Genomic DNA, 26,090 nt, shown 5'->3' with positions numbered 1-26,090 from the left:
GGGGTGGGGGGGGGGGAAGAGTGAAGTGCACGTGATGCGCGCACCCGTGAGTCTGGACGGGATGGAGCTCGCGTTGCGTGCGTGAGCGACAGGAGGAGATGAAGCCCCACAGGTGCTGCTCAGGTAGAAGCCGGGCACGACCGGGGCTCTGTCAGCGGTGCCATTATTATGCAGCCCGGATTCAATGGACGTCTCTCCTCAGCGCGCAATGGTGGGAGGCATCAATCACTCCAGACAACAACCAGTGCGACCACAGCGCGGGGAGTTCCTCACACCACAGACACGTCACATGACAGAAACACAACTTTTGTTTTCATCTTTTTTTGCACGTACCCGACGCTTCTAAATGGAGGAACCAGTGTGTTTGTAGACATTCTTTGGATGAAGGGTACCTTTACGCAAAAGAACAATAGTCGCCGAATAAATAACTCATTCGATAGATAAATCAAGTTAAAATTAAAATTAGTATTCTTATAACTAAACCACTGACCCTGTTTTAACTGGGCCCAGCACATATAGAACAATGTACAGCGCAACTAATTTGTATCCTTTGGGCAGTTTAAGTTTTTAATCGCACCGTATTTTACTTACCTATTTTCTTATGCAGTGTATTTATTCCTAAGGTTTTTTTTAAAAACGTATGCTCTTGTTTTTGCATTTTTTTCACCTTTTAATGGTTCTTTATAAGTGTTTTCCTGATGTTTTGTTTATTTTCTCTACTCGGCACGAGTGCAAATGTATTCCCGAGTAAAAATAAAGGTTGAATAAATGTTGAGGACCTGTACACGGCACGATATACCTTCCGAAATGAGCTTAACGACTGCTGACAATGCATTTCAGGTAGCAGGGTTCCTTTGTGGAGCACAGATATATAAATCAATTTAAAATGAATCAATACAAACTGAAAATAGAACATTTATTGTTTGCCCAGGTATTATGCAAAAGAGACGGACTGAATGTGTCGTGAGAAGGAAGGAGAGAGAGAGGGAGAGAGAGAGGGAGATAGAGAGAGAGAGAGAGAGAGAGAGAGAGAGAGAGAGAGAGAGAGAGAGAGAGCATTTCCAATAAATTAAAATGAAATCATGGCTGCACATATTGCAGAGTAATTGCTTCCACAGACGCGTGTTTCATTTACATTGTTGTGTTTATTGTCAGACTGTCAACATGTCCACGTTGCTCTCTCTCTACCTCTCTCTCTCTCTCTCTCTTCCTCCCCCCTCTCTCTCTCTCTCTGCCTGGCACGCGGCTTGCCATAATAACAATAACAAAGACTTTATACTAGTTTTTAGCGCCACCTGACGGCAGAGGTAAGGCATGACATGCATGTGTGTCTTGACCAAGGGGTCGAAAACGATCAACGGACCTGTCAGTGGCTCGATAACTCCCTCGTGTGGATGGTGTAGGGAAATAAAGAGTTTTAGACAACTGAATGAGAAAATAGTCAGAGATTTTGGAAAACAAACACTGGAAGTTACAAAAGCAAATTCCCTCGTAAACAATACCAACACTATATGTGCAATATTGATACTCATAATATCACTTGTTTTTCATAATATTATGTTCAAGATCGTGTGAAATATTCTATTTTAATTAATATATTTTATGGTTCTCATTATCTTTTAATTGTTGTTAGTTCACTGGTTCTACATTGACTCCGAATACACTTCAAATTTTTTATTTCACTTATAATTTGTAGACTTAATACTCTATAGTTTTATTCTCTGCACTGTATTATATATTGTGTTACCGCAAACTGGAGAACGCTGGCAAAAGATTTCCCCTTGTGTTTAATAAAGCCATATCTTATATTAATGTTAATAAAATTGGGCATTTCCTGTTTTGTTGTTTCTGTCTTATCTGATCAAATTAGTCTTCTGTCCTGCGTCTGTACATGATGCACAAAATCCAATTTATCATCTCTGCCAGGTGAGTTGGTGTAAAGACTCCAGATGTTCCTTCCTGAAACATCTTGGCAGATGCTCAGTTCACTCAACAAGGTGACAGGTGTAAAATGCAACTCTTTCAGAATCAGCTTTATTGCATACAGCATAATTATGATATTGACTGTTTGGCCTTTGAGCGTCAATAAAAACAACTGCGTTTTGTGTGACCTCTGATCTCTGACCCTTTACCTCCTGAGCTGGGGCACTCGCTCATGGACAGGAGCACACACACAGACACACACACACACACTAACACACGCGCACACACACACACACACACACACTACAACATTACGATCACTGCATCCGATCACTGTTGGCTCTCCTCCCATAGATTTCCGTTAATATGGAGCCGAGCTGGGCTTGTAGTAAAGTGGCATCTTTACCCTACCGCATGCGTCCCTGCTCCTGAGATTTGGGTGCACGCGTGAAGACCTCTATTCAGACCAGGGTAATGAGTCAGAAGGCAAAGAGGGGGTTTCTCAGAGTCAAAGGTTCACAATGGGGGCAGAGGTTTGTGCTCATATGCTTTGCACAAATTGTGCGAGTTATCCAAAGCACAATCAATTGACCCCATTATCAGGAGATCAACAGTTCAACGGGTGATACAACAGCACAGACCAAACAAAAAACTAGAATAGCACTCAGACAGCATATACCTCCACCAAGGCCCAAATGTGCTCTAATGGAACCACATCTAAATTCACTAGACCTGGATTTTTATTCGGATCTGCACCAAAATTGGACAAATTCATAAATATCAGTCCCCTTAATGTGCCTAATTTTATTCATCATGATCCATAGATTAACAAAATAAACAAAAAATTTGAAAATGTCTTGTTAAGGACGATGAGAAACAAAGACCTGGATCTCCCCTTGATTCGGATGTGCACCAACCAACACAGAGTTTCATGTTTTGTAGTAATCCATTCATTAGTTTATGCTTATGGTCAGTGAGACAGACAACACAAAAACATAACCTCCTTGGCAGAGGTAATAAAGAAGCAAGACTACAGACAGACAGTGTTTCCCAGTGGATGACAGGGGAAAAGTCCTGACTGATCTATTTGAGTTTGAGCTTTATTGCAGTACAGGGGAGTCTATGTAAGGAGACAAGCAGAGAGAATGATACCACAGTGTATTAAACTGACAGTGAAACATGGTGCTGGGAATATTGCAGTCTGGAGTTGCAGAGAGAAGTACCACTCCACTCTTCAGAGCTGCCCCCTCTGGTCCACATCATTGTGTAGACATATTCCCACTGCTTCAGGGTAATGACTCAGCACACACTCCTCAAAGCTTTGCAAAAAACTCTAGAAAACCAAAGAGACCTGACTCCACTCAGTCACCCGACCCCTTTGAACATTTGTGGAGGCGCTTGAAAACTAGAAAAGCAAAGTATTCTGTGAAATCACAGGAGGCTGTTAGAAGTGTTGTCAGCTCATGCCAGGATAATATGACTCTTCAGGTTTTGCAAACTTGTGGAGTCCATATTCCTGTGTGCAGTGCATGCTGTCATTAGATTGATAGATATATAGATAGATAGATAGATAGATAGATAGATAGATAGATAGATAGATAGATAGATAGATAGATAGATAGATAGATAGATAGATAGATAGATAGATAGATAGATAGATAGATAGATAGATAGATAGATAGATAGATAGATAGATAGATAGATAGATAGATAGATAGATAGATAGATAGATAGATAGATAGATAGATAGATAGATAGATAGATAGATAGATAGATGGATGGATGGATGGATGGATGGATGGATGGATGGATGGATGGATGGATGGATGGATGGATGGATGGATGGATGGATGGACGGACAGACAGACAGACAGACAGACAGACGGACAGATAGACAGATAGACAGATAGACAGATAGACAGATAGATAGATAGATAGATAGATAGATAGATAGATAGATAGATAGATAGATAGATAGATAGATAGATAGATAGATAGATAGATAGATAGATAGATAGATAGATAGATAGATAGATAGATAGATAGATAGATAGATAGATAGATAGATAGATAGATAGATAGATAGATAGATAGATAGATAGATAGATAGATAGATAGATAGATAGATAGATAGATAGATAGATAGATGGATGGATGGATGGATGGATGGACGGATGGACAGATCGATAGATAGATAGACAGACAGACAGACAGACAGACAGACAGACAGACAGACAGACAGACAGACAGACAGACAGACAGACAGACAGACAGACAGACAGACAGACAGACAGACAGACAGACAGACAGACAGACAGACAGACAGACAGACAGACAGACAGACAGACAGACAGACAGACAGACAGACAGACAGACAGACAGACAGACAGACAGACAGACAGACAGACAGACAGACAGACAGACAGACAGACAGACAGACAGACAGACAGACAGACAGACAGACAGACAGACAGACAGACAGACAGACAGACAGACAGACAGACAGACAGACAGACAGACAGACAGACAGACAGACAGACAGACAGACAGACAGACAGACAGACAGACAGACAGACAGACAGACAGACAGACAGACAGACAGACAGATAGATAGATAGACTGTTTATTTGGTCCCTTTGGAAATTAGCAGCCCTTTCCTTCAACACTTCAAACCTCTGCCCCATGAAATCAAACTAATCATATTATCCTAATTTGCAAAGCCAAACTCTATGATGTAAATCCATGAATAGGATTGATTCCAAAACTTCTTCCACATTAATATGATGCACTTACGAGACACCTCCAGCGAACAACAGCAAACTTGGTGCACATTCACACACACATGCACACCGATGCTGGCACATATACCAGAAGCAAAGTAAACTCCAATCTAGGTCAATCCCATTAGGCCCATTAAGAGTGCTAAAACATTCATGGCAACAAACACCAAAAGTCAAGCACTGTGCATCCTACTCACATTCTCAACTTGTTTTATCACTTGGACAAAATAAAGTCATCAGGTGCTGTGAGGCCGACTGCTATAAATCATAAATCACCTCGGTGGCTTTAAACAAGCAAAGAAACGGGACTCACAACAGAATAAATAGAGGATATATATATTCAAAGAGAAATAAAGAATGAATGATGTCTCTGAGATGAAGCGATGTGAGGCAGTTAAGCACAGAGAGATACGTCCATAACCCTGTCACCCAATAAAATGAAAACAGACAGCCAGCACACAGTGATGCTCCACCTGAGTAATGAACAGCTTAATGCATCATTAAAGACTGATCACCACTGCACACACATACATTCTCTGTGTGTGTTTACATGTGACATATTTAGCTTCACAGTGAAGTGAAGGTTGACTCATTATTGCTCTGGGTTTTTACCTATAATCAATCACTTATTTATGAGACTGACTGAAAAGCAACAGCTTTATGTCTCTGAGATCTTACCTGGAAAACCCCCTTGTCATTTCCCCCTGACTCTGTATCTACAATGTTTGAGATAAATTATTCCACAGAGAGCAGAAGTAGATGATGGGTAGCAAGGCGGAGAAAGAGGGATCCTTGAAACAGACAGTGAACTGTTGTTTATAGTGAGTGACATGCTAGTGTGACTGATGGGATCATCAATGCGGGCGATGTGCTGACTGGCTCAGCTCAGGCATGAAAACAGGGTCAAAAATTGAGCTTGTAACTTGTAGCTTGTAATTTCAGTGTCACATGCACCGATAAGGAATGTGTGTCTCCGTCTATAGACTTGAAAACCTCACTGTTAAAAATATTCCTGCACATAGTGAATTATCCAGAGTGATACACAAATTTCATCTGTGTGCACAACATTCTTTGGCACATGCACAAAATATTTATTTAACCGTAAATCTTAATAACAAGTAAACAAACTTTGTGAGAAAATTTGTTAGAATTATGGAATTCTTAGGTTAAGATTTATGAATTCATTATTTTCAAATGTAGACATTAAGTGATTCATAATTGCAAGTTGCAAATAATTTGTGAACATCATTTCACAAGCTTAGAATATGAATGACTCTTATTTGACTCCTTCGAACGACTTCATACAAATTCAATCAGCAATTCAGATGAGAATCAGTTTGTAGAGAAGTCAGCTATCCCACCGGAATTTCATCATAAATTACATTTGATTGATACAGATCTTTTCGTTTAAAATTACCAATAAGTAAAAAGCCGAGATATGAAAAGTTGCACACTTTAGATGGGAGCTCAACCTTGTAAACTGCATTTCGTTGTATAAGTACTTGTACTGTGCAATGACAATAAAGTTGAATCTAATCTAATCTAATCTAAAGAGACACATTCAAATAGCGAATTACACCACGTCCTTGACAACTATTACTTTGAATTTTATTAGTGCTATTACACTCATATGTAACCAGTTAAGAAACTGTACGTTGAATGTGTTCTTATTTTCCTAGACTGACACTTGGCAGTTTGGTGCAGTCTACTGTGTGTTTTGCTTCCTGACATTTATTCTCTGGAGCTGATGTCTTTTTGAATACAACTACCACAAGAGGTCGCCAGAGTTATTATTTAATCCTGCACAAAGGGGTTTAAGACTTTTACATACAAATTCATAAATTCATCAGCACATTACATATCTTTTTTAGATTTATTAAAAGTGCTGAATTACATATCTGCAATAGTGCTTGCTTTACCTACAGTAAATGTGCATTAGGGTTTTGGGTGAGTGATGTGCTTCTCTGCAGTAATTTGAACTCATCTGTCTGCTTTGGTTTCGATATAAGAGTCCTTGTTAACCTCCAGTCAGATTTGGCCTTGTGTATGTATAACATATAGTCCTGCATTTATGCTTTCAAACTCCCCCGCTGGGTTGCAGAGGCTACACTGTGCTGACATTTTAGCTTAATGGTTTTTATGATGCCCTCTGGTGCTATACAGGAAATGGGCATGGCTGTTAAAAGATACGGCATAACTTCATTTTACATACACACTTTGACAAATCTAATAGCCTATATATATAAATATATTTATATATATATATATATAGGCTATAATATATATGTGCTGCAGTATGTACACAGTCACATTCACAATCACACACAAGGCACACAGCACAAGGAGTAGAGGATATAGAAATGTCACATGACATATCAGGCCCATTTCCCCTCTACTAACCCAATTCCACCCACTATCGTTTGTTCCTTATTCCATCTGGTCAACCGTATCTCCCCACCAAACAAAACCCATCCGTTTTTAAATCAAGTGGGTAGGGAGGGGCCGTCACTTGAGCTCACAATCTTATCTGAAATCTTGAGGTCCTCTGCTTTCGAACTTGAACCTCTTCTGTCAGAGACAAGACTTTCTGACTTTTATGAATGCATCAGCTGAAACCTGAGGGCGTGTGTTTTCTTTTCTTGATTAGTATTTGATACAGAATTATCTGTGCAACTGGTAAAGTATATCATCTCATGGCATCAGCAGATTGTTAATAATGATGCATGAAGATGCAAGTGGCTTTTTACTGATCGGTTAGAGGTGTAGCTAGTTCTACTTCAAGCCAGATTCTATTTTCTTTTTGTCATATCTTAATCTGTAACGTAACTAATAAGTACATCTGCTAGATAAATGTAGTGGGACAAAAGAAGAAATATTTCTGGCAATGTGGAGCAGTAGATGTACAATATGAGGTAGCATTACATTAAGATTCCCAACTAGAGTAAAACTTGCAAAACGGTACTTGAGTGCAGTATTTGTATATGCAGTAAATGTAACTAAGTAAATGTACTTTTCCACCACTGGCAAAAGAGATGAAAGTGTACATTTTCGAGATGACAGATCATTTGAGGTGATGTGGTATCATGAATACAAACACATGCATGCATATGTAAGTGTCAAGTGTCAAGTGGCTGTGTGTGTGTGTGTGTGTGTGTGTGTGTGTGTGTGTGTGTGTGTGTGCGTGTGTCTGTGTGTGTGTGTATTTGCAAAGGTACTTCAGAATCGAAAAAGTTCCATGAGCAAGAGAAACAGAGATGTGAGGCACAGAGTGTTGGCAATCCGCTCCCCTTTAACGTGCCAATACGATGCCTCTCCCCCTCTAACAGCAGCAGACTCACTAACCATGTCATGAGTTTATAATAACCACATCACATCCATGGCGAATGAGGTAGAAGGAAAATCTAACCTAATTTGGAGAGATACACGACTATGTGAGTCGTGGGGCGTCCCCTGAGATAAGGCTGCGATTGAGGGAGCCGTGTGCTGCACTGGTAGCATGCTCTGTGAGCGTGTAATGGTCTTAATTATCATTTAGCATGCCAGCCTCATTGACGACGTATCAAGCCACTGACTAAATAGAAGAGCAGAGGGTAACAGAGAGGGAGAGAGGGAAATGTGAGAATATAAACACTTGAAGGCGCTCACACAAAATCATAGGAGACATGACTGAAATACACACACACATAAACAAAACAGTGAACTTATGGGAGGATGATGTAAACACACACACACACACGCACACACATACACACACAACATTTGCACCCAGCTGAGTGACATCTCTCTCTTTGGATTAGTCACCATGAATGATGTGTAACCAGCCATGACTCGCTCTGGCTGGGGAGATAGCTAATTCACTTTGTTTAATTAGTCAAAAGTAGTAGAGCATGCTCTCCCTCCCCAAACATACGCTCCCACGGCACAGCATGGACCCGGCGACGTGGCTGCAGAAAGACCTGTTACCACACCGGTGTAACATTTCATGAGACAAGTCCTTGAATCTTATCTGCCCGCGTGAAGGATCTCTGCCTCTTGCTGTCTCTTTCTCTAACACAGTCACACAATACACACACCCACACACCTGCTGTGAGTGTGTGTGCGCGTGTGTCGGGGCAACTTCACCTTTTGGGGATCTCAGCTCTGGAGGTGAAGTGCGTCTTGTCTGCAGTGGACTGGATGGGGGGGCGGTCTGCTGATAGTTGGCTGTAACTTGAGATCTCAGCGAGGAGGACGAGCTGTTGTCGGTCAGAACGGATTCAGCTGCGGCAAAACTTTGAGGTACGGTGATGGATTTGATTTCCTTTCATGACTTTGTGTGATTTTGGTTGTCATACTTAAGGGTATTTTATAATGGGTTTTACTGGGTATTGTAGTATAGTATAGTTTACCACACAGTTATACTGCAATAGCTATAGAAATATTAACATAGTATGGTATACTGTTCTACAATAATTTCTTTAGTACATTTGTACTTTTACATAGTTCAGTTAAGTATTGTTAAGTGTAAGCATTACAGTGGTGCAGCACTATACTACACCATACTATGCTACACTATACTATACTCCATGTTATACCACAGTGTAGTATATTTATAGTATTCTAGGCATCACAGTAGACCAGGTGGTATACTATATTATACTATACTACACTATACTATGGAAAAGTACTAAAGTATTTAACGTAGAACACTGTACTATACTCTACTACACTGTACACTGCTACGTATACTATAGTGTGGTATGTTTATGGTATTTTAGGCATTACGGTAAAACAGTGTTGTACACATGTAAAAAAACTAAAGTAATTTAAGAATAACATTATACTATACTATGTTTATAATTATTAAGCCATTACAGCAGAACTGCATAATATACTATAATATGCTATATACTAGTCTGCTGTACGCTACAATGTCTATATAATATCGTTATAGTAGAGCAGCATGGGAAGAACACTATACTATACTATATACTAGCCTTCTATACTATGTCTATATAATAGGCATTATATTGGAACACCATGCTACTACTATACTATACTATATGCACTATACTTTTACCCACAGTCATAGTCTAGTCTTTTAAAGTATTAGTATAGAAGTCTGGTATAGTATTGATATTAATAATTTACTCTTGTCTGGGATATAATGTGGTAATGAGATATATAACACTATACTATTCCGCACAGTTATACTCTAGTCTATTATAGTATTATTCTAGAAGTCTGCTATAGTATTGATATGAATAATTTACTCTCAGCCGCTATATAGTGTTGTAATGAGATACAGAACACATTATTGGCTGAATGGGGTGAAAATGTGATTATCTGCGCATTAAACATGAGCCACGCTCTTGTGACAATAACACATCAGCGATCAAAAGTTAATATCAGTCAGCCGCTTCCACCTTGCTGTCCTGCTCCACTTTGTTACCATGGAGAGCTCCGGCGAGACCCTAAAGACAATAATAAGTGCGTGCACAGCATGCGGCAGAAAATAATAAATAGATTTATGCGCAATTGTCACATTTAATACATTTACGGAGCGCGCTAGTGAATTCATTATTACACCATATGCTAATGCAGCTGGGTCCGTGTAGCCTATTTATGAGTGTGTGTGTGTATGTGTGTGTGTATGTGTGTGTGTGTGTGTGTGTGTGTGATGGGGGGTCTAGCTCTCTCTCTCTCTCTCTGTCTCTCTCTCTCTCTCTTTCTCTCTCTCTCTCTCTCTCTTTCTCCGCGTGCGCACAGGGCTTTGAAGTGTAACCAACAACAGCCGCTGCCCCGGCGTCAGAGCTGCAGCCTCGTCCATGACACGCAGGGAATAATGTGATCCTGGAGCTCAGAGCCGAGCATTGTTCTCCCGGTGCCGGGGCTTGATCCACGGCAGCAGCTGCAGCTCGCCCCCGGTGCTCGATCCGAACTTGCACTGAGGCCAGTGAATGCATCGTTCACGGCCGGAAGATGATCTAAAGCGTGGCGGGTGAACCACGGTGCAACAAGGAGGACTAGACAGCAAAACTACTTGGACAGTAAACAGCCGATCGGGAGCGTGCATGGTCGAGAGGAGCTGGGGGGGGATCAATGGGAGCAGAGCGCGCCTGTGCCATATGGATCCGGCTGATGTCTGCGGGAATGGGCTGCTGATGCGTGATGGCAGGTCGGGGGACGCGCGCCGCCGGGTCCGTGGCTGAAGCAGGTTCGTGGTTTCGCCTCCATCAAACTTCAGCCGAGCCGGACGTGGGACGAGCAGCGCCGCCGAGGAGGAGCTGAATCCCTGTCACTCCCAGCAGCGCGTCTGGAGAGGACAGCGGGTTGGTTATGAGGAGGAGAAACTGCGCTATGTGCCATTCACCGGAGGAGTTGAACTGGATTTAGTGGGTCGTCCTGATCGCTGCATCTGTGTGAAGGTCACCACCTCACACTGATCCGGATATCCTTCTGATCCCAGTGTGTGTTTGTGTACGTGTTCGTCAAAAATCTCATCCCCCCCCCTTGTTTGACACAGACAGGTCTCTTCAACACTTTTGTCATTCTTTGTGTACTTTGTATGCTATTACTTAATTAGGCTACAGGCTGGAAATGACGGATGTATTTAACATATTCTGAAAACATTTTAATGTTGTTGTCTTTGCAAAAGTCACATAAAAAAAAATACTGGAGCATAATAGTTCAAAAACACCAAAGGGTGCACCATAAAACCACTGACCAGTCTGCAGATTTACGACCGAGATAATAGAGATTGTTATTCTATGAAGCAACTTGGCACGGTCTTTGGATTTTTATGTGTCTGTGTCTCTGTATTAGTGTGATACCACAGATGGACACCCTGTGTAATGGAGCCAAGCAATCCGAGGGCAGTGATCCCATTCTAGACCCCAGGCCCCCTCCCGCCAAGCTGGCTCGGCTGGAACAAAACGGAGCGGGACCCTCGGCCCAGGAGAGGAGCCGGCAGGGGAGTCCTGAGGCCAAAAACCCCTCTCTGGCCCAGAACCCCACCGCAGGGAGGCCACAGGGAAAAAACTGGCACAGCAGAGGTACATGGGCTGCCATGGGGAAAAGGGTCTTAAATACCTTTTTACAGATTTTGTTTTTTTGGCAGTGAATAGAGACTCATGCACTGAGGATGGTGCACCATCACTTGCCACCTTGATAATGAATGATGTGATTTTTTCATTCTCAAATGTCCTGCTGTCTGAAATCAGTTGTCTCCCTCACCTTAGGGAGCGTGCTGCCGGTGTTCTGCGTGGTGGAGCACAGAGAGAGCCCAATGGACGGAGAGAGGAGAGAAGAACACTCCGAGTTTGTGTTGGTCAAGAGAGATCTGCTGTTTAACCAGCTGATCGAGATGGCCCTGCTGACACTGGGCTACTCTCACAGCTCTGCCGCACAGGCTAAAGGTACACACACACACACACACACACACACACACAAACACACACATTCAAAGAGAGGCAGGGAAACACGAGATATTGTCTTCAAGTTCTCACAGTTTAAACTTGTGTGTGTTCAGGTCTGATCCAGGTTGGCAGGTGGAACCCGGTGCCTCTGTCCTGTGTAACAGATGCTCCGGACGCCACAGTGGCGGACATGCTGCAGGATGTTCACCATGTCATCACCCTGAAAATACAGCTGCACAGGTAGAGAGCAGACGTGACACCCGACCATATGCATCTAAAAGGCTCTTCTTCTTCTGTCTGTGTGGAGTCTACCCGTGGTTGTGAGACTGAGTGTGGCTGTGTTGGGGCTGAGGGACTATCTTATTTATTTGTTTGGTATTGTGATGGAAATCTGAAAATACAAGAGGCTGGAACACCATATGTGTCTCTGTGTATATTAAAAGGGGCTCTCTCCAGAAAGGATCCACACAGAGAGTCACAGGGATCTCAGAGTGAAGATGGAGAACAGTCAAATGCAAGGATCTTATATTGGAGAACCAAGGCTGTCTGTCTGAGCCAGTTCAGACTTGTTCTGTAGGCGCAGTTTGAGACGGGAATTAATTTGCATACGTTTCCTCTTGAAGATAAAGAAGACGGAAATTAGGTTCTTGGACAGTCAATAATTAATAAAAAGGTCATAAAGGTATTAGACAGGCCATATAGTTTCAGGTCACAAACAGCTCAGGTCATAAAAGTCTTAGACAGGTCTGCAAAAAGTTACTTTTCAACTACAAAATAGGTTTCAACCACACTTAGTTATTCATTATTCTACCATTTTAGATATCATTATGTTAACTTTAATGAGTGGTTTTATTTGCTCGTTGGAATGAGTGAGCATTTTAATTATGGGAGACATTAAAAGTTGTTTTGTACTTTTCACATTTTATCAGGATCACTTTTTTTAACCTGTAGCTGTGCTAGGGCCTTGCAAAGGAGCTAGGAAAGTATGACACATTCTGTAGTTCTGGCGGGTGAAACCACAACAGAATGACAGTGAACCATCACCCATTATACCAGGACCAGGACTGGAAATCAGCTTTCATTCTTTTTTGCAATTCACTCAATCACCTTTCCTACTGTGACAGGTCAAAAAACCTTGTTTTGCTTAAGAGAAAGAAGAACATGGGGCTGTGTACGATTTCCCTGTATTCACATGAGTTTCCTTAATGTCTTCCTTCCACAGCCTAGACTTTCACACCCTTATTAAAGTGTGTGTGTGTGTGTGTGTGTGTGTGTGTGTGTGTGTGTGTGTGTGTTTCTTTAACAGATGAGAGAGTGCAACTGTGGGTGCGAATGAAAGTCTGAGTGTGATTATTGGGAGTGGAGGAGGAAGAGGAGGGGGGGCTCTGCAATGGGCAACTTGTTAAAAAAAGAAGACGGCATCTGTGGCTCTGGAGTTTTCTAACATTACAGTTTATTGCCAAACAGTCCTCTTATAAAACCACGTTTAAATTCACTATATCTGGATTTTTATTTGGCTCTGCAGCAAATTGCACAAACTTAAATACATTTTTTATCAGAGAACTCACCCCCACCCCTCCACAACATTTCATGGATATTGGCTCAGTAGTTTTTTGTATAATCCTGCTGAATAACAATCAAACAGACAAAAACAACCCCCTTAGCAGAGGTAATTACTGAAATGATATCAAGTCTTTTTACTTTGCTCTTTGTCTAGCTGCCCCAAACTGGAAGACTTGCCAGCCGAGCAGTGGAGTCACTCCACAGTGAGAAACGCTCTGAAGGAGCTCCTCAAGGACATGAACCAGAGCTCCCTGGCTAAGGAGTGTCCGCTGTCCCAGGTAAGATACACACACGCAGGACACAAGACAAGAAAATAGGAGAAATAGCACTGACGCTCGATGGCGTGTGAAATGTCTTTGCCCTTCCATGTTCTGCACAAGTGTGTGTGTGTGTGTGTGCTTGTGTGTGTTTGTGCCTTCTTTGATGCATGACCCAGAGTGAGCGTGTGGTCCAATCGTTAGAGAGGAAGTCCAGATGCGGAGGTAGATAAGGTGCGGGGGCAGGGCGCAGGAGCGGGAGGCAGATAACCAGAGATGGTTATCTCTTAAAAAGCCACGCCGCCTCGGCTGCTGCCTATCTTGATTCCGCCGAAGGCCGACCTGTCTGCCTGTCGCCCCCCCCTCCGTCTGCCAGCGTCAGCCGCCGTCTCACTCTCTGCCCATCATCCTCACTCTTTTTTTATATGCAGTATTTTTTTTTTTTTATGCTGTACCCGCTACATTCAGCAATAACATCAAAATCTGGCTGTAAGATCTCCTTCAGCTCCTGTGCGTTTAATTAAGCAAATACAGACACAACTGCAGAAATAATTTTACATAAATCTTGCAGTATTTGGGGAAGGCCTCTTTATGAATAATCATAAGTATCAACTTGATCTATCTGTTATCATGCCTGAGGGTGCTTAGGACATCTACAGTTTGAAAAAGAGAAATTGCTCTATCTCTATCTCTCTCTCTCCCTCTTTTTCGGATTCTTTCCTTTTCCTTTACAGTGTTAAGATCAGATACCAATCAATCTGCCCTCCCCCATCTCTCTCTCTCTCTCTCTCTCTCTCCCTTTCTCAGTCTCTCTATCTCTCTCTGTCTCTCCCCCATCTCTCCGTTTACCCCCTCTCTTGTTTGCTAGAAGCAGATTAAAATAAATATGAGAAGATGAAAGGTGTAATCAGATGTAAAGATTGCACAGGATGGTCTTTGGGGAAAAACCGTGTGTGTGTATTCATGTGTGTGTCTGTGCGTGTGTGTGTGTGTGTGTGTGTGTGTCTGTTTGTGTGTGTTTTCCTGTGTATATACAGTTATGTATGTGAATGAGACACACTGATGCATAGTCTCTGATGACCTCTTGTGTTTTGTTTGATTAAGCGCGCTCCCACACACACACATACACACACACAGACACACACACACACACACTCACTCACTCACTCACTCACTCACACACAGACACACTCATCTGTCTTTATTATCCTATTTACCTGGGGGTCTTTTTAATAACACAGATCTGAGATCATTAATATCAGATGTGTGAACAGCTGAGACACCCAGGCAGGAGCTCAGAAAGTGTAATGAATTTCCACTGTCTTTCCTCCCTCTGTTTCAGAGTATGATATCATCTATTGTAAATAGCACTTACTATGCAAATGTCTCAGCTGCCAAGTGTCACGAGTTTGGTCGATGGTACAAGCACTTCAAGAAGACCAAATGCTTCAAAGGTGAGGGCTTTCAATCGAGCCTGCGAAAGACAAGCGCCCATGATTAGTTTTACAGCATGTCTGTAGTTCACATAAACTACATACTAATTGTATGGTTTAGCTCGGGTAAAAAAATCCCCTTCCCTTTTCATATCGAAAGGTAATTATATAAAAAATGTGTTTTTTTTCTCGAAAGCTAAATTTCTCCCTTAAGAGATAAAACAGTTTTTCTTTTGTTTTTCCAGATTCTTTTTATGTTGTCTTGCCACCCACAACTTGACTCACAGCACATAAAATAAATCATATTTAGTAAGCAATTCATCCTGGTTGGAATATTTAATGTGTTACATTTTCAACATGAACATGTCCTAGAATTAGTAAGTAGTATGGATTTCAGGTGCACTGTTAATATTACATGTGTTGATAATTACATCTTTGCTTTCCTTTTTTCCTTCACCAGAGATTGACAGCTTCTCTGAGCAGTCTGCACATATTACCCTCACCCAGCAGCCAATCACAGGTACCGAGCAGAGCCCAACCCTTCTTTTCCCTCGAGGAGGAGTAGCCAGCATGTGTGCTCACCCGCCCCTTGGCCTACGCCCTCCTGCGCTGGTGACACAACCTCTCAGCCCCCAAATGGTGAACCAGCAGCTGGTGATGGCCCAGTTTCTCAACCAGCAGTATGCTGTTAGCCGCATGCTGGCGAGCCAGGGCCTCTCGCCGTCCCCGCAACAGTATCTCAACCACCCCCCCATGGTGAGAGCCAAGGTCTTCGCCTCAGAGTCCCAAGCTCCACAGCAGGCGCAGTGCGGCCCGGGGGGGGGCCCTGCTGCCGGGCCTCCGAGCCAGGCACCGGCTGGCTCTTCGGGGGGCCAGTGCGACGTGCCGCTGGAAATCTACCACTGTGTGAGGGAGGAGCTGAAGAGAGCAGGCATCTCCCAAGCCATCTTTGCCCGGGTGGCTTTTAACAGGACCCAGGTATGGAAAAGAGGGGCGGCCCCCGAGATTATGATCTGAATGAAAATGATAAAAGCTTTGCAGCAGCAGTAAAAGCCTGTTTTCTGGTGATTATCTGCTGTAAGGGGTTCTCTTGTGTTGCGGTGGTACGTAAGTGTGTTCCATGTGAATATGTGTGTTTGGTGGTTGGCATGTTGGCATGGCCTTTGCCGCAGTGCACCCCCACCCCAACGCACATGTGTGTATGTATGAATGTGTGTGTCTGTGCCAGCTCTCTGCAGCACAAAAGCTTGTGCCAGCGATGAAGCAGCTGCTGGGCCAACTAATCACAACCCCTTGGAGAAATTCTGTCTCCCTCTCTACCTCTTCCTCTAGCTCACTATCCCTCCATCGTGCCACCTTTCACTCTGGCAGCCTTTTTTATTCATTTAAAATCTATCGCGTACTGCCAATCTATCTCTTTTCTAATCTTTCCCTTATTCTGCCTCTCATTCCGCATCCATTATCTCCCTCTACTATCGCCTCAAACACTAAAAGGCAACGTTATCTGTGTCCATTATAGTACATTCACCAACACACCAACAGAAATGGAGCTCAAAGGACTGGCTAAGCCCATTGTTATTATTATTATTACTGTCATCAGTTATTATCCACCCCCATGTCTCCCCGTTGCCGAATCCAAGGTGCCAGGCGTACAAGTTGGGCATGGTGCCAAGATGCCATCTAAAAGCGAGTGAACCATTCGTCATTTGGCGATTCATGCAAAGCCTCCTTCTATTTGGAAGGCAGAGTTTGTTGGGTGGATTCAACGATGATCCGGGATTTGAATAAGAAGGCTGGTTCCCTCTTATGTCATTTCAGCGCCAGCATGGAATCTGATTTATTTTCAGGAAGGAAGCCCTGCAATCTGCATGGGACGTTTGAAGGCTTTCCTGCAGAGACTGATACACACAGAGTGACGCTAACACTAGAGACAAGTAGTGTGCTTAGCACCGACCGGGACCCGGCTCTGTATCTTCTGTAGCCGTGAAACACTTCAGTGCAGGAGAACGAGTTGGATATAAGGAGTGTGTGTCAAATTCCTTCAGGTGCATAAGAACCTTTATATCTATGATGTTAACATAAAGATAAAGGAAAAAATAACTTAAATACAAGTGGTTCCCTGATATCAATTGTCTGTGAGATATTCAAGGTGTTAAGACACAAAATCAGTCACTATTTAAATGATTATGTGTTTCTAAATGTTATTTTGATCATATCATTTGCTTGATGCCAATATACAGCCTTATTTATCCACGTACGGGTTTGTGCTTGCACTAATCAATGAGTGTCGCTGTTTGTGCTTGTGCATGTTTTTACCAGGGCCTGCTGTCAGAGATCCTGCGTAAGGAGGAGGACCCTAAACACGCCTCCCAGTCTCTGGTGGTCAACCTGCGAGCCATGTACAGCTTCCTGCTGCTCCCCGAGGCAGAGAGGGAGCGCGTCTACCAGGAGGAGAAAGAGAGGAGCCTGACCGGATTCATCCCCAGCTGCAACAACACGCCACCGAGATCTACGCAGGTCAGCCAGCAGACGCACGGGGAGACAGAGACATAAAAACCAACAAACAACACTCAATTTTACTAAAGTTCATGTTGTGAAACCACATTATATCTTCGCAGAAGCAAACATAGGTGATTTTAAGCATGTTCGGCTGTGAAAGATTGATTTGACGAAATTGTGCAAAACACTCAGACAATTAGGTTATTTTAAAAGACGGTGATTGGTGAAGGTAATTATAAACAATTATAAATCATCATCATGGGAGTTGTAATGTTTCAGATGTTGGTCATCCCTTGAGGATCCTGGATTTCCAAGCAATGTCTCCTCCTTCATTTAGTGATCCCCTAATCACCACTGATCTCGTCTGAATATAAATCACATTAAAATTATTTGGATCTGCACCAAATTTTACAAACTCACAGATATGAGTTCCTTAAACATTACAGATTTTCTTTAATCAAGATCCATTCAATATTTTCTGAGAAATTTAGAAAATGTTGAATAAACGTGCAATCTCGCAATGTAAAATAATTCCTGGATTTGTTTAACTCTTCTGTTTAAATCCTAGCATTTTCCGCATTGCATAAAATATACGGTCCCTCCCTGGCTTCTCTTTCTTCAAGACTTGAAACCTAAGTGTTAAGGACAGTGTATTGCAACAAATGCTGGTTACTCAGATTAACGTAGCTTGCATTTAAACTCACTCTCTTCGTCTCTCTGTCTTCCTGTCTGTCACTTTTTAGGCGAGACTGTCCCCGGTTTCAGCAGACAGAGGGCCGAAGACCGAGAGCTGCGTGCTCAACGTCAGCTCCAACATCTACGAGGAGATCCAGCACGAGATGAAGAGAGCCAAGGTGTCTCAGGCCCTGTTTGCAAAGGTGGCCGCCTCCAAGAGCCAGGTATATCCGCATGAAGGTTTCCAGTTTTAAACACACACATATTGCTCCTAATCATTGCACTGCTTGATTGCTCAAATTTAGCATCCCCGATTAGTCCATCTCCCCAGTTAAAGCAAGGAGGGCTACTGTGTGTGGAGGGAAGCCCAGATAATCAAGCAGCAGCTGTACTCTGCAGAGCACTATCAGTGCATCAGACTGCTATTGTGTCCTAAATTATCGCTTTAATAGCTGCCATACACACGTACACACCACTTATTTGTGCACATAGACATACTGTACAAGTGTGAGTACACGCAATCGCACGAGAGCACACAGGCCCACAAATGCGCTTGTGCACACACACACACGCATGATTTGAGTGTTTATTGTTCTCATTTTTATGGCGGCTCCATAAGCTTGTTATTGCCTTTTGTTTTGAGGATAATTTCCCTTCATGGAATGGGGGGATTTTAGCTGTCTCGTTTTCCCTTCGCCTTGTGCATGTCTCCAGTTTCCAGCTTTCTTTCATTCCTTCCTTCCTTCTGTCTTTCCTTCCTTCCTTCTGTCTTTCCTTCCTTCGTTCCTTCGTTTTTTTTACAGCATAAACTCTCGCTCTCGTCTCATCACCATGATGTTTAGAGGTCATTCAGCGGTCATGCCAGCACAGACAGGTGGTCCAAAAGCCCTGAGGTTCTTTTTCTATCTTTTCATTGGCCTCAATTTCTAACGTACTTTCTCTATCTACTCTGTTCCCCGCTCGCTCGCTCTCTCTATTACCCGGTTGTTTGGCAGGCAGAACCATGCTGGATCACTCTGCTCTATCTGCACTGTGCATCTGGATGGCATTGTGTGCTAGAGTTGGGCTTCAGCCAGGTGTGCGTGCATCTGCATGAGTGTTTGTGCGCATTGGGCTGGTGTGTTTGTGCGAATTTACTCGATGCGAGGGTATCAGCCTCCTCACCAACGTAATCATGCTCTAGTTCATGAATCTAAAACTCGCTGGCTCCATGTTCCTCAATCTGCTGCTCACAAGTTTCCACTGTCGTGATGCAGAAACCATTCCAGCTAATATGAAAATGTCTCCGTGATCTTGCAGCTTTGCCATTAGAGCATCTTTAACCACAGAAAACAAGAAATAGACACCCATCTTAACATCGACCAGTTCTAAATAAATGTGTTTTTTAAATGAATGCTGTTTAATGGTTGATAGTTATCACTACTTGTATCTGCTTAAATTCAAATTTCTCGCAAAGTCAATTAGATAATCAGCGTTCTGTGGTGACATGAATCAAAACTCATCATATATATTGCCATGGTGCCACGTTGCCATGGCAATTTTGGTGTCCCAAAGCTATTTTTACCTTACACCAGAGGTTCACACTAGAGAAGAGACCAGATGATTAGATTTTAATTATGTATGTGTCATTTTGCCTATACTTACTTAGTACCACACAAACATCCATCCATCCATCCATCCATCCATCCATCCATCATCCATCCATCCATCATCCATCATCTTTAGGGCTTATCCTTTGAGTACACCCTGGTCCGCAGCTTATCACAGCAGGGCCGATGTATAGGAGCAAACAAACATTATCACCTACAGAAAATTTAAACAGTCCAATTAATCTAATGGGAGAACATGCAAACTCTGCACAAAAAGGCCCAACCCATTGTCAGGTTCGAAACCAGAACCTTCTTGCTGTGAGGCTAACCACTGGACCAATGTGCTGCCACCATACAAACTTAAAAATACAGTGCACTGCACAGTATGCTTCATGGCGAGGTGAGCTTTACTTAGCTTTATCATCAGTTTCAGGTTCAAATGTCAGATTAAGACAGGTTATTTTTGAGTTATATAAGATGAACTTGTTGAGATAGAAATATTCACTTCACAGCCTTTTGTTTTAACATAATAGCTGATCAACGAGTAGGTTTTTTCCTCAAGTTTTTCCTCTTGCTTGGGGAGTTGTCGGGTCAGGTCAGACAGATCTGCACCACAGGAACTAACTGGACGTCACAGTCTTCTTAAGAACACAACGGGAATACAAATGTGTACTGACAAAGTGTCTTGACCTCTGGGTGAAGGACAGGACATGTCCTCCCTGTGTGCGTAGTCTAACACAGTGGGTTACCTGGTCAGCTCATGTGTGTGCGTGTGTGTGTTTTCTTCCTCTAGGGCTGGCTGTGTGAGCTGCTGCGCTGGAAGGAGGATCCCAGTCCGGAGAACCGAACCCTGTGGGAGAACTTGTGCATGATCCGCCGATTCCTCAGCCTGTCCCAGACTGAGAGAGACTTCATCTACGAGCAGGAGAGCAGCAGCACAATGGCACAGCAGCACTGCGCTGACAGGCTGGCGCTGCTCGGCAGTGACAATACACTGGTGAGAGGACATAAGGGAGATAATCATTACACATGGACCACTGTTTTAAGCACTCAATCTCTGAGCTGTTCTTGACAATAAATCCCCACAGTCACATACGTTTTATTTGATGTTACTACTGAAATAGCTGTCATGAATTGGAAAAGGTTTGTAATAAGCTAGCAGATAAAAAACTCTTAGCTTAGAATCAACATGTTGAAGGATGGCTGCCGTGATCGTGAAGGCTTGAAGTGACCAGCCTTTATTTTACACAGAAAATGCTATATAAAGAAACAGCTCAATGCCAAATATGCCAGAAAAACGATGATTGCCATATGTATGCAACGATCAAAGAGACTAATTTGTAATTTTTCTTTCACATCTAAGCTAGAGTATAGATTGATGGCTTGATTAAAGAACCAACTCACAGTTAACATGTGAAATAAAAGATAATGTTGAATGGAATATCAATGCATCTTTAAGAAGACATGTGTACTGGTTCATGACTTCTGGATGGTTACACTCTGGTCTACCAGTGTTGTGGCAGTTACAGATCATACAGTCACTACTTTTGATTTACTTCCCAAACTAGACCAGGTATACTGTGCATTTACTCATTCTGCTCCCCAGCCAATATCTACACATTGCAAATTTATGTCACCCCATCAAGAAAAAGGTGACATGGTTTACAGGGATCCTTCTGTGTATGAAAATAAAATCACATATGAAACTAAACTGAACAAATATTATTTAAGAAGTGAAAATAAACCCAAAAAAGTAAGCAGATGGTATCATTCTTACATTTACCTAATTTAAATGACACTTCCTTTTTCAGTAGTCGCTTCCTCTATCATTATTAATCATAAGACATGGTAGAATGGAGGGTTTTAAATCTTTTGTTTGCTTTGACATGATCTTCCCATCTAAAATGTATGAGCATATTTCAACTTTAAAAAAAATAGAATCAGGAAATTGTCTCAATTTTTAATCGTCCTTATTAATATTTCTGACTATCATCATTGTATTACATATTTTTTTATTATTTGATAATTATATATGCACAAACAACAATGTCCTTGTTTTAAAAACCTAACAAATCAGTGAATATCTTCATTAACACAGTGTAAATTAGTTGCTAAAATCCATATGGCTTGTACTCTTATTTTATTATTCTTTTCTCCCATCAGTACCAGCACAACTCCCCTCTGCCACAGCAACACCATTTTCAACCTCATCACCCCCTTCAGCCTGAGGCGGGACCTCACCTGTCTCCACGGCAACCGTGCCCCGCATCGCCAGCCGAGTCTGAGGTTGGGGTCAACTGGGGGCACCTGAGAGTGCGTTTGCAGAGCAGAGGCAGCAGCAATGGCGAGAGAGGGGACATGAAGGACTGGGCTGAGGGAGGACCAGGAGAGAGGGGCAGTTTGGGAGGAGACTGGGGTGGTTCTGGGAGATTGAGGGATACGGAAGAGAAGGAGCAGGCAATGGATGGAAGTGCGGGTGAGGAGGGCCCAAATGAGATCACAAGAGACAGCCAAGAGGGCAAGGTGAAGGACAAGCTGTCTGTGAAGTGGCCTAATGTGAAGAATGAGAGCCAAGGTAGGGCTGGGGTTTGTTCAGAGGCAGATAATAATGAGGTCGAAGGTGGAGAAGAGGTGCAAGGAGAGGGGCTCAAACTTTCCTGCGAAGCCCTGGGGATCCTGCAGAGCTTCATCCAGGACGTGGGCCTCAACCCAGACGAGGAGGCGGTCCACACCCTGTCGGCTCAGCTGGGTCTGCCCAGACACATCATCCGCAGCTTCTTCAACAGCCAGGACCAAGGACGGGGTCTCGAACACGACCGCTGTCAGCACCAGAGACTGAGCCCCAAACCCAGTCGAGACGACCCGCACGGCTGCACAGACACAAACCTCCTCCTGCCGGACAATTCTACAGAGGAGCATGGCGGGGAAAGTGATTGCAAGACTGAAACAGGACAAAAGGAGGATGAGAAGCAAAAGGGGGGAAATGAATCGAGCGATGAAAGTGCTTTGAAAGAACTGGATGCTTGCACACAGACCATTCCCCCTCTGAAGGAAGAGTGGGAGAGCTCCATCTAACCCAAATACATCCCTAAGCTTGGATGAGCCATAGCTTCTCTGTGAGCCTGGACATGCTTACAACACATCATTGGTCCACTTACAACTCAGCCACTGTTCTATACTGTACAAATACTGACTCACAGTGTTTTGGTGTTAGGGTGTTTTTTAGGCATTTGTCCTAAAAGACTGAGGAAAGGCATAAAGCGGAATAACTCTACCAGAGACCTACATTACCCCAACCGTACCCTATTATTTACCCAAAATGCACTCGAGACAGAAAGTAACTGTGACTATACTGTATATACAGATTATGTTACTAAACAACTCCTGAGTGTAGATACATGTGTCTGGACTAATAATAACCAATACAATGGGCCTCAGATAACATATCAGTGTTTAAAAAGAATAATTGCAATTCGTTGACTGATGTAAATTTAGATATGTTCATACCAGAAATGCCTTGTCAGATGTGGCACTGCCAGTTTGCTTTTCTATGATCAATATCACTAGATTTCTGCTTGTTTTTTTGGTTGCTTAGTATTTATTTGGTGTCTTGAATCCGAATTTGTCCGTTTTAAAGTTCAAGGTAATTTAATCAGGAATCGCGCCGCTATTTCCAACCTTGTTCTCGTCCATGTTTGTCATCACACTGTTCACGTAGATACACTGCACATACCTCTGCTGTTGTCTGGTTGTGTTTGTGTACCTAACCGGATGAAAACGTCGCCTCCTTTGCGCCAGAAAAATCAGGTTTAGAGGCAATTATAAAGAAGAATAACATATAATACAGCACATCTTATGCTTGATGAATTAATAAATAAAACAGTGATTGAGTTATCTGTTATATAAATCATCATGATTTACATAAAGTATTTTTATGGGTGCATGAATTTGCAAGTCTCTCAGAAGATAGCTGTAAGTGTTACATTTGCAAATCTTGTGTTCTTTGTGTTATTTATCATACAAAGCAAACGCAGACAATTAAAAGGCAAAGAAGAGTGTTTGCTCTTGCTCTCAGTTGTTCTCATAGTTCCCACACGCTGTGCTGTATGGAAGTGAGTGCTCAAAGACTGTGGACTACAGATGTAGGACTGAGGTCATGCTGTGTGTACATAAAAGATTAAAAAATAAATGTCAGCATTTTTTATTTGCAAAATATAAGACATTATGACTTTGTCCTAATTGTATGTTTGTGTTCCTTTAATCTGTCCTGTCTATCTGATCTTCCAGCAGGAACAAACACTCACATTGTCTGCAAAACAATGGGACATAATAAAGACTTATGTGTTTTGAGAGAAAGCCTCCACGGAAGCTTTTGACTTAAAACTAGAAAATGTATCCGAGAAAATTTTGAATGTGTGCCTGGTGCTTGCTGCCGGGTCCAGAGACTGTTTCAGTTTTTTAGAGAGAGACATAGAGTAGCTGGTTTAAGAGAGGGAGAGAGAGAAAGAGACTGTGCCGTTTTGATAGAGTGAGACAGAGAGAGAAAGAGAGAGAGGCTTTTATTTAACCTCTCACATGTCAATCAAGTTCTACCACTTTTTCTTGATCCAGGTTAGAGAGAGAGAGAGAGAGAGAGAGAGAGAGAGAGAGAGAGAGAGACTTAAAGGCACTAAAACTATGTTTTGATCTAAAAATCATTTGTGACAACCTCTATGTGTGGCTTTGAGAGCAGTTTAAGCACAAACAGTACACATAAATCTGTCCTTTTCCAGTGATGTTTCTCACCAGGAAACTCAGGTTTGAAACCTCATGTGACAGAATCTGCGGGAGCACCATAGCGAGCAAGGATAGCTGTGAGGGCATCGAGCTATTTCTGCATTCTCACAAAAGGATGGTTGTTTTCCTCCTAAGTAGCATTAAATCAGCAGATCGCATTTGCACTTTCAATATGTCTAGTTGGAATGTGTTTGCAATGTATAGGAGCTGGATTTGACAGCCTGTGAGATCTGTTAGGCCAGAAATACTTTTGGTTGAAAAGAAAAAAATGCAGATGCTGCTAATTTAAGACAAGCAGAGGCCTGCTGTGACAGACCCATAATCAATGGTTCTGATGTGAGGTTCACTGTCTGTATTAATGTTGTAGAATTAGTACTGCTAATTTCTTCTTATATAACTATGTCTATGTTGGTGAATTGTTGCCATTGTTTTCCCGCTGTCACACAGTATTCCTCTGTGTTGATCAGCAGGCCTCTCTGTACCAGTGGATCTGTGTCTCTCTACAATCACATGGTCCTCACTGTGTTTTCTGCCGTATATCTCCTTTCTTTCTTCTTTCTGTTTATCTCAACGGCTCTTTCTATCTGGGTTTCTTCCCCTCTCTCTCCACCCCTGATTCTCATCTGTGTCTCCCTGGCACGTCTCACATTGCCGCTCCCTCAGACGGTGCAGCATTCAAGCCCCATTTGGTCAGAATGGCTTCATAGAGTAATTCAATAAAGCTGTGCTCTTTTCTGTCATCTGTTTCCATGACGATGCCTTAGTTAGGGCCAACAAGAGGCCAGAAACACCTCATCATCAGTAATATTAGCTATGATAATGATGATAATGGCGCTCTTGAAATGCCATGCTTGCGATGATGATGGCGGCAGTAATGGCAATGAGGATCATTACGACTGCTTTGTGTTAACCCCCACCACCACACAAACGCAATCACACAGTGCACACATTTGACTCATTAATGCTATTTAATGTCACCACCTGTGCACTGTATATCTTCACATGGACTCCTGCCCTTTCCCCCATCATGCCTGTCACGCTGCTCAGCTTTAGTTTCTTTTGTTTTGTCTGTGTGAAGCCGTTCAGGGTGAATGTGTGGGTTACAAGCTCTTTACAGATCAATCTGACTTCTGAAATTGCTGAAACTAAGTCTGCATAAAAAGATCTTAATTAACTCTCGCGTTAAGAGGGCTCCTGC

General features: G+C 42.6%; 1 protein-coding gene across 1 annotated transcript; it reads left to right on the top strand.

The window, feature by feature from the left end:
- Positions 1-11,520: 11,520 nt before the first annotated feature.
- On the top strand, positions 11,521-23,191 carry satb1a (SATB homeobox 1a). The gene is made up of 10 exons (XM_061093172.1): positions 11,521-11,737; positions 11,924-12,100; positions 12,214-12,340; positions 13,818-13,941; positions 15,263-15,374; positions 15,814-16,331; positions 17,673-17,870; positions 18,596-18,751; positions 20,910-21,113; positions 22,280-23,191. Exons 1-10 carry the CDS (start codon positions 11,521-11,523, stop codon positions 23,189-23,191), a joined length of 2,745 nt encoding a protein of 914 aa, XP_060949155.1.
- Positions 23,192-26,090: the final 2,899 nt, after the last annotated feature.

Source organism: Limanda limanda, chromosome 19 (genome assembly GCF_963576545.1).
Source record: "Limanda limanda chromosome 19, fLimLim1.1, whole genome shotgun sequence".
NCBI lineage: Eukaryota > Metazoa > Chordata > Actinopteri > Pleuronectiformes > Pleuronectidae > Limanda > Limanda limanda.
This window is presented reverse-complemented; position numbering and strand designations above follow the sequence as displayed.